The sequence below is a fragment of the Mesoplodon bidens genome (genome assembly GCF_964165515.1).
Source record: "Mesoplodon bidens genome assembly, chromosome: 1".
NCBI lineage: Eukaryota > Metazoa > Chordata > Mammalia > Artiodactyla > Ziphiidae > Mesoplodon > Mesoplodon bidens.
The window spans coordinates 34,070,507-34,087,283 of record NC_138176.1 but is presented as its reverse complement, the minus strand read 5'-3'; the positions used below and the strand labels follow the sequence as shown (position 1 = coordinate 34,087,283).

The window sequence follows — 16,777 nt, the reverse complement described above, 5'->3', positions numbered from 1 at the left end:
CTACTTTGCTTCACTCTTTGAACCATCCTCTGCCCACGTCTACGTTCCTCTGTCACAGAGCAGCCTGGGAAGAGAATTTTCTCCCGCTGCAGGCAAGACAATTGGCCTCAGTGAATCAGTCATATTGGGGCTGGAAGGGGTCTGAGAGGTGGGGTCCAATGCACTAATTTTGAAGATAAGGAGACGGAGGTCCAAGGAGCTTTGATATGTGTCTAAGACATCTGACCCTAGAAATTCCTGCACACAATCCCAGCCAACCCCACGTATGGGGAAAAATTTCACACACGAGATGAGGAGAGGCCAACTTCTCATTGCTCTGTGGTGCTCATTTAGCATACTTTTCCTTGATGTTGGTCCATGTATCAGAGTTCATTCTGCACATGGAAGGAATCTTTCAGAGGGAACATTTGTCAGGTGTGTCTCATAAACGTTTTGCTCATTTGGAATGCAACTTTTCTACAGACTTGTGCCATCAGATGAGCATTTGAGTGTGTAAGAGCCCCAAATCCGTGCAGGGATCCAACCGTTCATCAAACAACTCTGCCAAATAAACTTTGGCCACAGAAGACTGGAAGCTGTTGTGAGGGTTCCCAGAGTGTACTATGGAGGGGACTGTGGACATAATGTGAATCACATGTGATAATGATTTTTTTTCATATTTAACTACAGCTTAAAAACAGAGGTAGAAACACGGTGATTTATGAGTTGAAACTGAAATTTCAAGAAAAAGAGATGTTTCTCTGGCTCTTCTCCTGATCTTTCCTGGATTCTTAAGATTTTATCTTACACATGAAAAAGCAAGAATTGGTCGTACAATTGTCTTCATGGTTTGGTGTTTAGGGATAAGAAAATGCCATTATGCCTTTCTAAAATTCAGTATAAAATGAGGTATTTCAAAGATTATTTTTTGGAAGGATGTTGTAAATTTTAATTTGCAAAAGGAGTTTTTAAGTGGCTCCTGGGTTGGAGTGGGAACATGGGGCATATCCCATAGACAGTGAGCTCCATGAAGATGGGGATTTTGTGTCTTATTTCCTGCTGTATCTCTGGTGCCTAACACGAGCTGGCACATAGTAGGCACTCAGTCTATGGAGTGAGTGGTTGGTTCTCTCTTCCTGCTTAAGCTTAGGGAAAATCGAAAAAGTCAATTTGTAAGATGACACTTTAGTGACAAGGTAACAAGTGATGTTGACTGTTTTGCAGATCTCCCTTTACATTTAAATGCTGCCATGTTTGAGGCCAACGGTGGCTGTGGTTATGTTCTGAAACCCCCAGTTCTGTGGGACAAGAACTGTCCCATGTATCAGAAGTTTTCTGCCTTGGAAAGAGACCTGGACAACATGGAGCCTGCCGTCTATTCTTTAACTGTAAGTCTGGCCCTGATGGTCCCAATAGAATATAGGAAGGTGTTTAAGCCCTTCCTATATTCCTTTTATATATATATATATATATAAATTTATTATTTATTTATGTATTTATTTATGGCTGTGTTGGGTTTTCGTTGCTGCACGCAGGCTTTCTCTAGTTGCAGCGAGCGGGGGCTTCTCTTCGTTGCGGTGCGCGGGCTTCTTTCTCATTGTGGTGGCTTCTCTTGTTGCGGAGCACGGGCTCTAGGCTCATGGGCTTCGGTAGTTGCAACATGCAGGCTCAGTAGTTGTGGCTCGTGGGCTCTAGAGCGCAGGCTCAGTAGTTGTGGCGCACGGGCTTCGTTGCTCCGCGGCATGTGGGATCTCCCTGGACCAGGCTCGAACCCGTGTCCCCTGCACTGGCCGGCGGATTCTTAACCACTGCGCCACCAGGGAAGCCCGCCCTTCCTATATTCTATCGGGATTCTAAGGTGTAATGCCTTCTGAACTCAAGGCGTTACAAAACTCTCATGTCACAATTTTGTTGGTGCAGATTTAGTTCCCAAAAGAATTTCTTTACTTCTCAGAAAGCAGCGGCTGAGGTTTAGGTATGCAGTCACCAGGCGCTGTACTCACTAGAGCCCAGTAGGTGGAGTTATGAGCTCCCTGCTACCACCTCCATACTGATGATGGTAATTCTGTCTTCCAGGGCCCTCAGCATCATAACTCTCAGTGCATCCCATAAAAGCTGAGCTCTTTCTTAGAGCAGGTCATCTTATACTCTAACAAGCTCTTATAAAAGGTAAAACAGGCATCAATATACAAATCAATTAAATATCTTTCCTCCTTACAGTTTAACCTTTGTCATTCCTGGCCTTTCCTTATTCCTTTTATTGCCTAATTAACTAACTGTCAAAACTCCACAGACTGCCCTTAACATCAGAGTCCTGGTAGCTCATTACTCATTTTTATTTCCAGCTTCTCTCACTCCCTCTTAGCTGAGGAAAAAAACAAAACAAAACAAAACACTGAATGGGTGATAGAAAGACAGGGAGCGATGACGTTATCCCTCCATCCATCTCTAGATCTTGTCTGTTTCCCTCCAAAGGAGGAATGCCAAGCAGCCTCTGCTCACAACACCTCAAAACCCTGGGAGATCCCAACTCAGAGATTTTCCTACCACCAAACTGCTTTTTCTCTTTCCCTAAGACAGTAGAGCAGTAGCTCCTTTTCTGTGTGACCATTTTCACTAGACTTGAGTATAGCTTCATGTTGACAGAAGGCTATGAATTTTTAACAACATTCCCTGTGACTTGCTCCAGAACCTAACTATTCAAGAAAAAATTTCTGAAGTTGTAAAAGATACACCTAAAACACTTTGAACAGAACATAAGTAACACATTTGTGTTTTCATATATAAGGTCTTCTTTTTTCCCAACTTCTTGACAAACTTAATTTCATCTTAATTACATGGTTTCTGAAGATATTTGAACATGTTGACAGTTGAAAGGTTATAGTTAGGTGAATGCTGTTGACAAAATAGATTTTACCATGATTCCAGTCATGCAATTACCTGATTGTGATAACTTCTCTTTTTTTAGCAGCCTTATTAATCATTTACCTGGTCCATTCCAGAGGGTTCTTTGTCTTTGTGGAGGGAAGCGATGAGGCTCAGAGGCGACCTCTGTCTCTTTCGCATCTTCAGTGACTTTGATCCTTTTTCCTCCTCAGATTGTCTCTGGGCAGAACGTGTGCCCGAGTAACAGCACGGGAAGCCCGTGTATAGAGGTCGACGTCCTGGGCATGGCCCTGGATAGCTGCCACTTCCGCACGAAGCCCATCCACCGCAATACTCTGAACCCCATGTGGAATGAACAGTTCCTCTTCCGGGTTCACTTTGAAGATCTCCTATTTCTTCGTTTCGCCGTTGTGGAGAACAACAGCTCGGTGGTAACTGCTCAGAGAATCATCCCCCTCAAGGCTCTAAAGCGAGGTAGAATCAAATTGTCAAAAGTTCGTAATCGTAGCTGAGCGATGGATGCCCCGGGGTTCATTACACGCTTCTCTCTACTTTTGTATATGTTTGAAATTTTCACATTAAAAAGTTAAAATAAGAGGCAGAAGCAAATAATACAAGTTTGAACACTGTTTGAGCATGTCTCAAAAGACGTTTTTCTTTTACGTTTTTCTAAAATCCGAAGTTATTGACAACGTCTGTTGTGAAGTGCAGCCTCTCCCACTGTTGCTGATGTTGGGAGCGGCAGTCGTTGTGCTCTTGTCCACATACATCCCTCCCCAGATAGCGCCCGCCTTACCCCTGGCATGTTTAAAGCAGGGACTGACGTGAGGAGAGGAAACCGAGAACAGGGAGGGCTGGGGTGTGCTGTGGCATGAGTGGGACGAGGTTGGAGTCAGTGCCTGGTGGGTGTCCAGTGTCAGAAGCCGGGGGTGGGTTTGGGTGCAGAGCAGGGAAGGTGGAGAATTCTGAGCAAAGGCCAGAGAAGCTGGCTTGCTGCATGTGGGCTTTGCCATGGCCCTTGGGGGAAACGTCAGCTTGTCGCACCTGTCCAGAACGTCTGTGCACTGCTTCTCAAACTTTGATGTGCAGTTGAGTCACCCAGGCTCTTAGTAATAAAATACAGACCCTGATGCTGTGGGCCTGGGGCTTGAGATTCTGCCTTTCTAACAAGCTCCAGGGATGCTGACTCTGCTGACCTCCTTTGAGTACCAAGTTTCCAGGACGTACTTCCTCTCACAGCCATACTCTGCCAGCCTCTGAGCACCAACATGTTACAGTCTCCTACTCTTTGGTTTTTCCTTGTTTCTCTTCTCCATTGTGTGAGTAGTGCATGGTCACTCTGTTAGTCAGCTAGGGCTGTGTAACAAAATACCACAGACTGGGTGGCTTAAACAACAGAGGTTTATTTTGTCCGTTTTGAAGGCTAGAAGCCCAAGATCAAGGTTTCAGCAAGTTTGCTTTCTTCTGAGGCCTCTCTTCTTGGCTTGCAGATGGCCACCTTCTCCTTGTGTCCTCACAGGGCCATCCCTTGGTCTGTGTGCACAGCATCTGGTGTTTCTCCGTGTCTGCCCTCCAGTCCCCTCTTCTTATAAGGACGCTGGTCATATTGGATTAGGACCCACCCTAATGACCCATTTTAACCCCATCACCTCTTTAAAGACCCTATCTCCAGAGAGTCACATTCTGAGGTAATGGGAGTTAGGGCTTCAACATACGAATTTTAGGAGGACACCATTCAGTTCATCACAGTTATTACAGAAATATGACAAAGTACAGAGAAGCAAAAACAGTTTTTTAAAATTATCCTTTTTTCCATCTCTTCAAAATAGTTACCTTTGGTATATGTCTTTTGCAGGCTTTACACCTCTACCCATGTATATACATATTAGCATATAGTATATATTTTGAACAAGTAAGCTTCCTACTAATCTTAGTGTTTTGCAACTTACTGGTTTTCACTTACTGATGTATGTAGTGAACAACTTTTCAGGTTAATAGCTATACATCTTCATTACCACTTTTAGGAGCTGCATATTATTCCATTTTATACTTGCACAAATACACACCACAACTTATTTAACCAACCCCCTATTGTTGGAATATTTTATTATCACTAAAGCTGTTCTAAAATGGAATATTTGTAGAACAGTTATTCTAGATGACTTGATAAACAAAAATGATCAGGTTTTCCTACTATATTTGGTTTGAGTTTAAAATTTTCAGTTTGAGTCTAAGTTAAAAACAGACCTTGGACAAGTTAACTACCACTAGGTAGCCCCAAACTGTCCCCTGGGGCAACACTCCTGGGGAAAAGGCATCAGTTGGTTGTCACCCCTGCCCATCTTAAAGTCTTATTTCTCCCTATCATTTACTGACCTCCCTGGGGGATCTCCTTTGCAGAGCTCTGCAGTGCACAGCTAACAAGCTTTTCCCAATTCTGCATTGTTCCAGGATATCGACATCTTCAGCTGCGAAACCTCCACAATGAACTCTTGGAAGTCTCTAGTTTATTCATAAACAGCAGGAGGATGGAAGAAAATTCCTCTGGCAATACTATGCCGGCCTCTTTGGTAATTAAGTTCTATTTCACTCAGCTTATTTGTGGGGATTGCTATGCTGGAGGCAGGCTTTCTTGTGGTCCAGGAATATGGTCCATTTGAGTTATTGATTAGGTAGCTATGGAAATAATAATAATAATAATAATAATGGCTGACACTTGACACTTTCTAAGCACTTTACATATATACTAACTCACTTAATCCTTTCAATAACTTCATGAAATAGCTATTAGTATCATCTCCATGTTACAAAGGAAGGTAAGAGCTAAGTACACCTGAGGTCACACAGCTATAAACCCAAGTTCATCTAGTGCCAAAGCCCATACGCTGAACGAGTACATTATAGTGCCTACCAGGGAAGTGAGCCAAAAATAACAACACGGGGAAAAGGCTAATTATGCAAAGCCTGCTAGGAAGCATCTTGATACTTCTAGAAAGTTTAGGTTAGATGAGGAAAATCCTTTGCTTCTTCAGCAGTCCAGAGGCAGATGTCACAGGCGAGCAGGGTCGGGTGAGCAGCCAGGCGCTGCTGGCAACACGTAACTGTGCAAGCTAGCAATGCCCCGGCACCTCGGGAGACACAGCATCTGCACTCTTGGGAGTGGGAGAGGAACACCGCAAAAAGGGCCACCTTTACAGGAGCTGGGTTTTAACAAGTTCCCCAGGTAAGGTCCAAGCCGTTGAACTTCGAGAACCATTGGACCAGCACTCACCCTAGTAATGCAGGGTTGTTTGCTTAAACAAGGAACTCTCTTTTAATTAACTGGTTAATTCCACTCTGCTTGCTCTTTAAAAATTAATGTAACAGGGTGTCCATCAATCGCCTCTTTACATGTTTAGTGATCTGTTCATGGTTGCATCAATCCTGTACTGCAACAGGGTCCTCACAACCTTCGGAGAGGCGCCTTCTACGCTCACAGTGGCGCTGGGTTTAGCCACTGCTGCTGCCACCTCTGAACAGCCCTGCTTTCTCCTCTGCTTCTCTTTCCCTAACCTCAACAGTTTCTTCTCTTTCTCTGTCCCTCACCTTGTTTTCTTAAGTTCTCCTCCTTTTCCCTTCAACGAGTGATCGAAGTTGAGCACAGCACTTGGGCCAGAGTAGGGGGAGGTATTGCCTCTGCCTGGTGCAGAGGACTGGGAAGCAGGGACGGGGCTGCCTGGTACCTAAGAGCAAGAATTAGATGCTTTCAGAAAGGCAAGGCAGAGCTTAGTGTCCACTTCTGGGTTGGTTGCCCTCAATCCCTATTAGAGCTGAAGATCCCACACATGCCATGAATGAACCATTCTTCCTCACAACACTTCTGACGCCAAATGTGTGGTGTCTTCTCGACACTACTTCTCCAACTCTCTGATGCCAGCTCGGTGTCCTACAGTTCAGTTCAGTTCCGACACTATCTAGCTGGGCTGAGCATCAGATCCCACAAGTTAAGGGCTCAGTCCCACAGCACTGTCCCCACTTCGGATGCCAGTTGCAAGTCCCAGGCTGTCACTGGTACTCCTGACTGACCAGCTATAAATCCAAGAGGTTCCCACAACCCCCTCCTTAGGGCCAGTAGTTTGCTAGAATGACTCACAGAATGACTCATGAATGACTCAGGAAAGTGCTTTACTTACTATCACCAGTTTAGTATCAAGGATACAACTCAGGACCAGCCAATGGAAGAGATACATAGGGTGAGATATGAGGGGAGAGGAAGCAGTCTCCATGCCTTCTCTGGACACACCGCCCTCCCAGCACCTCCACGTGTTCAGCAACCCAGAAGCTCTCAGAATCCCGTCTCTTAGGGGGTTTTATGGGTGTTTCCTCGCATAGGCATGACTGAGTAAATCATTGGCCGTTAGTGATTAACTCAACCCCCAGCTCCTTTCCCCTCTCCCGAAGTCAGCAGTAGCAGGGGCTGAAAGTTGCAACCATCTAATCATGACTTAGTCTTTCTGGTGATCAGCTCCCATCCTGAAGCCATCTAGGGGCCTCCAGAGCCGTAAGTCATCTTATCGGCACACAGAAAACTCTCGTCACTCCAGAGATTCCGAGGGTTTAGAAGATGTGTGCCAGGAGCTATGAGCAAAGACCAGATATTTATTTTCAATTATATCACACCATACCATCCTAGGTATATCCTAGGCAGCAGCATATATGCTTGGTAAATATGTGTTCTTTGACCTTGGAAGTCATCACCTTCCATTGCTCAAGACAGTAACTGAAGATCATCCTGGACTTCTCCTTCTCTCTCACTGCCCCATGTAAGACTTGATAAATCTGTCTCCTTAGTATCTTTCAAATCCATTCATCTCTATCTGTCCCTACCATCTTGGCCCTCATTCATTCTCACCTGGCTTGTGGCCCTGGGTTCCTACCTGGTCCCCCTCCCTCTGAGTTTGACCACCTCTGTATGTCCTCCTTTAGGGCCTTTTAGACAGTTCTATCTAAAACTCAAATCTGACCATGTCACTCTTCTGTTAAAAACCCTTGCTACTCTGGGAAAGCCGAGAGCTCGTGGGTCATTTAAAGGGACAGCTGCCACCCTGCTCTCAGCTCCAGCTGCTTGTTGCCAAGCAGTTTTGCCAGATATTTTGGTTTTCAAGACTGTCAGGACATCTGGACTGGCATAAATGTTGGCAACTATTTCAACTTTTTAAAAATATAGTGCAGGCTAAGCCATAAAATTAAAATGCATGCATTTTATGGTATGCAAATCATGTCTTAATAAAATTGATTAAATAATAAAAACACATTGTACAAGCATAACAAAACAGCCAACCTCTCTTCCCCCACACCAAATAAAAACAAAATGCATGATAAACAAAATACTTAGGCAGCCTTTTCCCCTCCATCACCTCACAGAATTCATTGAGGTTCCCAGAATGCCTTGCTTTAGGCCACCTCTAACGCTTTGTACAGGCTATAGCAATATTGGGGATGTTCTTGTCCCACTCTTTATCTGCTAATTCACACTGGGCCTTCAGATGATAACCATTTTCAGGAGGTGCTCTCTGATTTCCTCCAAACCTGGCTTCCCAAGGAACTTACCGTGGACAACTTATAATTGTCCACGTTCTCTTCTAGCTGTTCTATTCAACTGGGAGCCCTTGAAGCCAGGGATAATGTCCCATTTCTCCCTGAATCCCCAGGGGCAGGCAAAATGTCTGATTCCTGCCAGCCCTCCATAAATGATTTTGTATTTTAAATGAATGAATATATCTTAATATACAAACTGCTCAAAGACTTGCGAGTTATACACCTCCCCAACTCCTCCTAACAGAAATATTTTTTGTATCATAATTATCTGTATGCCTGGACAGCAAGCTCCTTAAGGCCAGAATATTTTATTTATCATCTTACCATCCAAAATTCTAGCCCAGTGCCCTGAAGAGGGATGGAACTCAACAGACACTGTTGAATGTCTGTTCGTAAGTAAGGACTGACATACATTTCAGATAATATCAGTCCCCTAATTATGATGGAAAGAGACACTGTTATTTAAAATAAATTAATATTTTGGTGGTATGCTGCTAAATATTCTTACTAGACTATTAAGCAAGATGCACCATTGCCTACTGAATCACAAAAAGATGCATCTGGTTATAAAAGGATGCTCTTGTTTTGCATTTACGTGTCCCTATACGTACTTCCTAAGAACCAGCACTTCTGTATTGGTGTAGCCTAGAAACAATATGAGAATGTAAATGAACGAGAAACCATGTGATCTTCCTTGACAGATGTTTAATACAGAAGAAAGAAAATGTTTGCAGATTCACAGAGTCACAGTACATGGGGTCCCAGGTCCAGAGCCCTTTGCTGTTTTCTCCATAAACGGAGGCACCAAGGCAAAGCAGCTTCTCCAACAAGTAAGTTCACTGAGCCTGTAGTTAATAAACAGTTCCCCTTTGAGGGGAATCTCTATGCACAGGTTAACATTTTGCCCAACATTTTACAACGGACTTAAAGTCAGAGAAAGCAGCTCGTGTCAGACTTCACAGATTATCAAACAGAAGCTACTACCAAGGGGTTTGGGGGGCTTTGTTTTTTAAATCAGTCCGTCCATGAACTTCGGTGTCTACTATCACAAAGCACTGTTGGGGTTTTGGAGACGTTATAAGATATGATGATGTAAAGGAAGGAAACATTTCCACGGACCACCCATAAAAAGTAGCATATTACTGTCACCCTACGTGAGTAATCACAGGGCTATAAAGCAGGACTGGGGAGGGAGTGACGCTGGCCCTATCATGGAGCTAACAGTGTCAACTGACCTGCTCCTGGAAGCTTCGTGCCCTGAATTATTGCTGTAGTAGGAGCTGCCTTGCCCCACACAATCCACAGCCCAGCATCGACCACAGACCAGGGGCTGGGGTAAGGCGAGCAGAGTCTTCTTGAGAATCTTCTGCTGCCCCACCCCATCCCCAGTTCATTCTGCTTCTCCAAGTGAGATGCAGCAGTGCCAAGTGCTGACTCGAGTCCTTGCATCATTGTTGGGGGCCGGTGGGGGGGATGCCTGAAGAGAAGAACGTTTGCTCAATCTAAGCCGGATGGTGGCAGCCTTCTCTGGTGACTCACTTCAAGTTTAGCCTCTGTCGGTAACCTGGACAATAGAAAAAAGAGTGAAAGAAAACATCAGTAAGAGAAACTATCATGATGGCTAGTGTTTACTAAGTTCTCCTACTGTGTCTGGATTATGCTTTACCATCAGTCAGTGCCTCAATCATAAAATGAAACAAAATTAAGAGGTTGTGACTCTGGACTTCCCTGGTGGCACAATGGTTAAGAATCCACCTGCCAATGCAGGGACACAGGTTCGAGCCCTGGTCCGAGAAGATCCCACATGCCGCAGAGCAACTGAGCCCATGCGCCACAACTACTGAGCCTGCACTCTAGAGCCCGCGAGCCACAACTACTGAGCCCACGTGCCTAGAGCCCGTGCTCCACAACAAGAGAAGCCACTGCAGTGAGAAGCCCGCGCACCGCAACGAAGAGTAGCCCCCACTCGCCGCAACTAGAGAAAGCCTGCGCGCAGCAACGCAGCCAAAAGACCCAACGCAGCCAAAAGAGTTTATTGAAAGGGGAATTCCCAGGAATTTAGATCAGATGAGATTAGCAGATGATTGAGTATTTCCAAAAGGAGAATGGGAGATTATCTTAGTAAAAGCTGGACTAGGTTCTTTGCCCTCAGTCCTGTGTTGCAAGATTACAAAGAGCTAAGTTCACGGACTGAAAAACCTAAAGTTTTTAATTCAGTAAGAGCTCTCATTCCAGCAGTGGGAAAAATAGTTATACTGTCTGGGGATTATGAATAAATTGTGTCATTGCCCAGAATGAACATAAACAATCCTTTTTGGACGTAAGAGAATTCTTAGATCTTCCAAAAAGAATTATGCAACACTGCAGGGTAGGTTTCACTTATAAATTGCACATCAAACCTATCCGAACCCCATGAAAATAGACTTGTTCCTTTGCCCACTCTTCAGAGGTGTGCCTAAATTTGCCTTTGTTTTTTCTTTAGAGTCTGACCATTGATCAAGACACCAAACCTATTGCCACAGACTATTTTTTAATGGAAGAAAAATATTTTATATCTAAAGAAAAGAATGAATGTAGGAAACAACCGTTCCAGAGAGCCATTGGTCCAGAAGAAGAGATCATGCAGATTTTAAGCAGCTGGTTTCCAGAAGAGGGATATGTTGGCAGGATTGTCTTAAAAACCCAGCAGGAAGTAAGTGTGTCCTGGGGCAGCCTACATTGTAGCAGCTCATATGTAACTCACCACCTCACCACTAGCTGCCTGCCTCAAATTCAGAATTTCTTATCATTGCAACTTGCTTTATAGTCTTCTTAAGTAAGTGTGGAGAATTGATTTTATTCTTCTGCACATATTCAGAATGTTAACTCTAAGTTACAGAAATTCGGTCTAAAAATCATCCCTTAGGAAACAAGGGGAGAAAGAACTGAAGGATTCCTGAAGCACGTCATCAGTGGTGCGTCCAGTGTTTTATCTGTTTATGTGAAGACATGGTTATGAGGGTCACAGTAGTGTGTAATGGAAGGCCTGTAGGCATTTTGCGTTTGGGGGTTTGTTGCCTCTTCAAGTTTTAGCCAAGAAAATGTTTTGTGCTAATACGTGAAATAACAGTATTTCTTTGAAAATATTCCATAACTTTACACAAAGTAAGAATAACCTCTCAGCTTTGGTCCGAATTTGTAACAATATTCCCATGATCATTCTCATAAAGGAAACAACACGACTGCCTGTCAACTCCAGACTGTTGGGCTCCTGATGGGGTTTGCTGATGGAACACATTTTTTTTTTAATAAATTGATAGGAGCCCACTACTAACTTACTGCCCTTTTTTTAAAATGACACACAAGATCATTACACAATCATACCTCATGATAAGTCGATAATGAAGCAGTTGAATCAGTTCAACAATTCGATTAAACAAATATTTATTGAGCACCTAAAATGTGCCAAGCCCTGTTCTAGGCACATGATCTGCCTCTTTGGGGCAGGTAATAGAGCTGGGCTGGTAAAACGCCCATTGCTGGTCCATGCTTGCTGGGACACAGTAGAGATGATAAGGAGACCATTTCCAGCATCATGTGTTACTTTTTCACTCTCTACCTAACTATGAACGTGGTCTGCAGCCTCCACAGAACTCCAGCATCTCCTCTGGGAACCAGAGCCACTGCCTTCCCTCCTAACATTGCCTTAGATGATAAAAGGACACTTGCTTTAAGCAAAGAAATGTACTTGTCTCCCTAGCGTCCTCTCCCCATCAGACACACAAATTACTAAGACGGAGGAAAAGCAATTCTAATAATAATAGCTTTATGAGAAAATAGAGGGCTTAGCTGGATTTTTGAAGCCATCTTTAATTTCTCTCTAATTTTTTTTCCTATTTCTAATTGTCTTTGTCACATGTAAAAAAGTATCCTAGAAATGAACAATTTCAGTGAAGAAGTGAGTTTGTTAAACCATATCTTTGCATCACGACTTACAGCATTTAACGCTCTCAAGCACCCACTAGTTTGAATGATCTCATGATGTAATGGAAACCATTCTACACAAAGAAAACAGGTTCAGAGAAGTTAGGTCACGCAGGGTGAGAAGGAGACAGCACTCAAGTCTTACGGCTTCCAGGTCAGTGTTCTTTCCACTACCCTGTGCTGGTCAGGCTGGAGTTGCATCAGTCTCCGTGGCTTCTCCCACACGCACCATGGGAGGTGGTGAGCAGGAGGAAACGTGGGCAGCCTGCTGAGTGTTGCCATGGAACTTCATCACATGGTTGGAAGGACCAGGAGTAAGGGATGCCCCATAGGCAACTTAAAATGTATATGACAGCAGGCAGTAGAGACATTGGGAACGAATGTTTAATAAAGGCTGGTGGAACAGAAGCATTTGGAAAAAAGGAGGAGAAATTAGAGGGGAAGCATTTTCTGATGAGTACAATACAGCAAGTTCTCCTTTATATGCCTTTGTTGGGAGGAGAGTTTCGAAATGACTGAAATACATCTCAAAAGATAACAAATCATATTTCATGTATCTAGGCTTACCGGCTGCACAGCAACACACAATACAAATTTACTGACTGGCGAAATGAATTCAGCGTGCGTATTGAATGCAAGCGGACACTGGCATAGCTGATAGATTTGGGCTATAAGTATTTCCATTTAGTTACTTTGTGGAACTAGTAAGATACATAAGCAGTTTGCCCATGAAGCTGCAGTCCGTTACCTCTGATCTTGCCTGCCTGCTTTGTATGATTTTCTTGTCTTCTGGGCTCTCAAGCTGTTAGGTATCTTCTTATGGTCAATATGCTCTCCTCTGACACCTGCTGGATTTGAAATCAGACAAACCTGGCTCTGACACAAATTAGATGGATGACCTTCAATGGCTCATCTGAATTCTGTAAACCTCTATGCCCTAATTTGTAAAATCTGAGAGGAACTACCCTGCTTGACTCAAAAAGATTATCATAAGACTCATGCCAAACATGTGGACAGTATGTAGAGAAATGCTTAGTAGACTGTAAAGGAATATGCAAATGAAGGTTATTGTTATGGTCATAATCTGTGGCTTCTAATGTGGCTGAAAACGGCTTAAACATTAATAAGCTCTGAGTAAGGCTCTAAGGAGTGCTCTTAGAAGTAATTCCCAATGCATGGTCATTGGGATATTTTATGTGGCAACTTAGAACTTTTTTGTTTTTTGTCTTGCTTACTTACATCCTAGCTTTCAGAACCCTGAGATTATAAATTATGTCATGTGAATTAGCACCCAACCCCACTCTCCGATTGGTTAAATATATTATAATCAATGCAATGACATATTATGCAAAATCTTTAGGAACTGACATGAAATGATGATCAGTCTTTTAAGTGGAGAGAAAAAAGGAGTTGTAGAATAACATAGGTACTAGAGTACAGTCTCATTTTATGTAATAAAAATAGACAATGGCTCTCTCCCTCTCACGCGTAATATGATGAATGGGGTCAAAACAGTTCAGTTGTGTAAATTCTAAGGACCACGACTGCAAGATTAATGAAATGATTGGGGCGAGGCTGTGCGCCTGGTTGGTGAGAAGCCCCAGGAGCCAGTCCTTTCTGGTCCTGGCTACAGTTTGGCGCCACCTGGTGACAGTTGCTCATTTTGACTTCAAAATCAGTGGGGGACTATTCTAGGTCCTGGGGCTGGCTGGACTTTCCAGGACAATGACAGTGATTCTTGGAGTCTTCTGGTTAGGTAGCACCACTTCTGTGGCCTATTCTGAGATTAAGCTAGAATGCTGGGGACTGGAGGGCCTTCCTGCCACATCCTCACTTCCTGAGATGGGGTTCCCTACTGCTCACTTGCCTTGCCTCCCCCTTGCGGAGGACAACTTTACATGACCTCATTTGAGAATGGGGCTAACAGAGAACAGGGGCCATTTGACGATCATATTATATCTAAATTCACATAATTCCAGGGTTTCTTTGTATATATTTATTCACGTACACAAAAATACATTTGTATATCCATAGCAGATGGTTAAAAGGATATGCAATGTAATAACAGTGGGTTTTTTGTGGAGAATGAGATGGGAGGGGTGGAAGAGAAAAAGGAAAAAGGTAGAAATGGGAAGTTTGCCTTTTTATTGATATATTTCCTTACCGCTTGAAAATTTTTTAAAAGATACATATGTCTATAGATATATGTGTATGTAATATATAATTATATATGTAAAATTCACTGAAAGCCAACCCACCAAAAGCCATCTAACCTGATGACCAATTCTCATAATTCTTGAGAATTTTGTTGATATTCATTTCGATGTGACTTACTTCCAGTCATTGTTTTAGCCTTTCCACTGTGGGTTTTGTTCATCTAGCCCGCCTGAATGCCGATTTTGCATGTTTCACATTTCAGATGTCTAGCATTTCTTAAGTGCTCAAGGTCTGTGGGGGAATGGGTAGATTTCTCTTAAATGTATTTATTGTTCTTATTTGGCGTTTAGTAATTGGCAAAATGGCATATTGTCTTTTTACAAATTTATCTCTAGCTGATTTGGACTCAAAACCCACAGCTAATAGGAGCAGATCTACTGGCTTGTTCTGGACCAAACCTTATCATTGTGTCAACATCAGCAGAAACTTACAGTACTTTCCTCCTCTAAGAAGAGATGTGTATCCTTTTAGAATAGTTTATGAAGTAGTAACTAGCGTATGGAATATAAAGCTAAGAAGTTGTTTCCACATTACCAAGATCCATGTCAAATTTTTGCTAGGTTTTTCTTTCCTTATTCTACATCATCTTACCATCTACTCAGACTTTTCTTCTTTTTTAACATAGAACCTGGAAGAGAAGAGCATCATTCAAGATGACAAGGAGATGATCTTGAGCTCAGAGGAGGAGAGTTTCTTTGTCCAAGTGCACGACGTTTCTCCAGAGCAACCGCGAACGGTCATCAAGGCGCCCCGCGTCAGCACCGCGCAGGACGTCATTCAGCAGGTGAAGCCCTCCCCTTCCTCACCTCAGTCCTGTCCTCAGTGTGAACTATTGGGACAAATCAGATTTCAGCTCCCTTTGTGAATGAGGTTCTAGAACAAAGGGGACCTGACAAGGGACAGCGTGCCTCTTAAGGCTGGGAAATACTGATTCCTTCAACGATACTTGCCCAGTATCTACTGTGAGTCAGGCTCTCTCTGAAGCCTCGATAATGGATCTAGAAGGTGGCTCTGCAGAGCGGGAACGTCATCATCCCAGAAAGGCCTAAGCCAATACTTAATGGCCATCTCTCAGGGATCCTGCAGAGGACATGCAGGAGGCCTCCTCTGACCCTCTCCCCTCCTCTGGTCATGCTTCTCTGTGTACATGGCTTCACAGAACTCTGTTTCCTTCTTTTGAAGCCCTGTTATGGTTGGCGTTTATTAAACACTCACTTGAGAAGATAGCGTAACAGTTAACAGACTCTAGATCAGATTGCTCCAGGTGCAAATCCCAGCTCTACTTCTTACTAGCTCTGAGAGCTTGGACAAGTTATTGAACCATCTGTGCCTTAGTTACACTGGAGTGCTGGTAAACTGGCTCTCTTCAAAAAAAAAAAAAAAAAGCCCTGATTTTGTAGCATTTGCCAGTTTCTATCTTGTAAATCCTCCCACCACATCTGATTCCAGTGGACTCCAGCACAACACCATGTGCTAAGCTACCATGCAGATAACATGGAGATGGTACATTAGCACTTTCCTTATAGAGGTATTGTGAAGATTAAGTAAATATATGTAAAGCACATTCGCCTATTACAACACCTAGCACATGGCAAACACTACTTAAGTGCTATCTGCTATTCTTATTGCATGATAGTTTGGTTAATATTAGCCTCCTTAATAGACCTGGAACTCCCCAAACTATATACAGTATCTGGGACATAGTAAGCCCTCACTAAACATGTGATGAGTGAATAAATGCATAAATGAAAGATAATCTTGTACTAAATGAGAAGTGAGACCAGGTAAGTTCTAACATCCAAGACTGAGATGAAGAGGGAGCCTCGTGGGACAGAGAGGCTCCTGAGGGTCAAACTTCTGTCTCTCACTGTCTGCATGACCTTCCGTCTCTACCAGCTTTGGTGGATGCAGAAAATCCAGTTCAAGTCCTTTTTCTGTTACTTACTAGCTGTGCATCCACTGGAATCTGCCTGACCTCTGTATGCTTAAACTTCCTTGTCTGGAAAATGGGCATAGTAACACCTAAATCATGGACGGTTGTGAAGCTAAATGAGGCAATGTGGGGAAGTTCCTATAAGCTAGCTACAACTATGACAAGGTATAATGAGAAGTGGGATGACATGATCTGAAAGACCCCCTCCATCTCTTAAAGTCT

The 16,777-nt window shown here is 43.4% G+C and overlaps 2 protein-coding genes across 6 annotated transcripts in view; one reads left to right on the top strand and one right to left on the bottom strand.

The window, feature by feature from the left end:
- The window catches only part of PLCE1 (phospholipase C epsilon 1), a 312,833-nt gene that overhangs the window by 287,964 nt on the left and 8,092 nt on the right, over positions 1-16,777 (top strand). For all 4 annotated transcript variants that reach the window (XM_081236637.1, XM_081236638.1, XM_081236639.1 and 1 more), the window contains exons 25-30: positions 1,204-1,367; positions 3,078-3,339; positions 5,317-5,435; positions 9,144-9,272; positions 10,925-11,134; positions 15,248-15,406. In XM_081236637.1, coding sequence (XP_081092763.1) covers positions 1,204-1,367; positions 3,078-3,339; positions 5,317-5,435; positions 9,144-9,272; positions 10,925-11,134; positions 15,248-15,406 — 1,043 coding nt within the window. The remainder of the gene's footprint in view (positions 1-1,203; positions 1,368-3,077; positions 3,340-5,316; positions 5,436-9,143; positions 9,273-10,924; positions 11,135-15,247; positions 15,407-16,777) is intronic.
- The window catches only part of NOC3L (NOC3 like DNA replication regulator), a 49,991-nt gene continuing 42,506 nt past the window's right edge, over positions 9,293-16,777 (bottom strand). Inside the window, exon 22 of one of the 2 annotated variants that reach the window (XM_081236677.1) lies at positions 9,293-10,006. In XM_081236677.1, coding sequence (XP_081092803.1) covers positions 9,940-10,006 — 67 coding nt within the window. In that variant the 3' untranslated portion in view covers positions 9,293-9,939. The remainder of the gene's footprint in view (positions 10,007-16,777) is intronic. The other variant, XM_081236680.1, reaches the window with a different exon arrangement.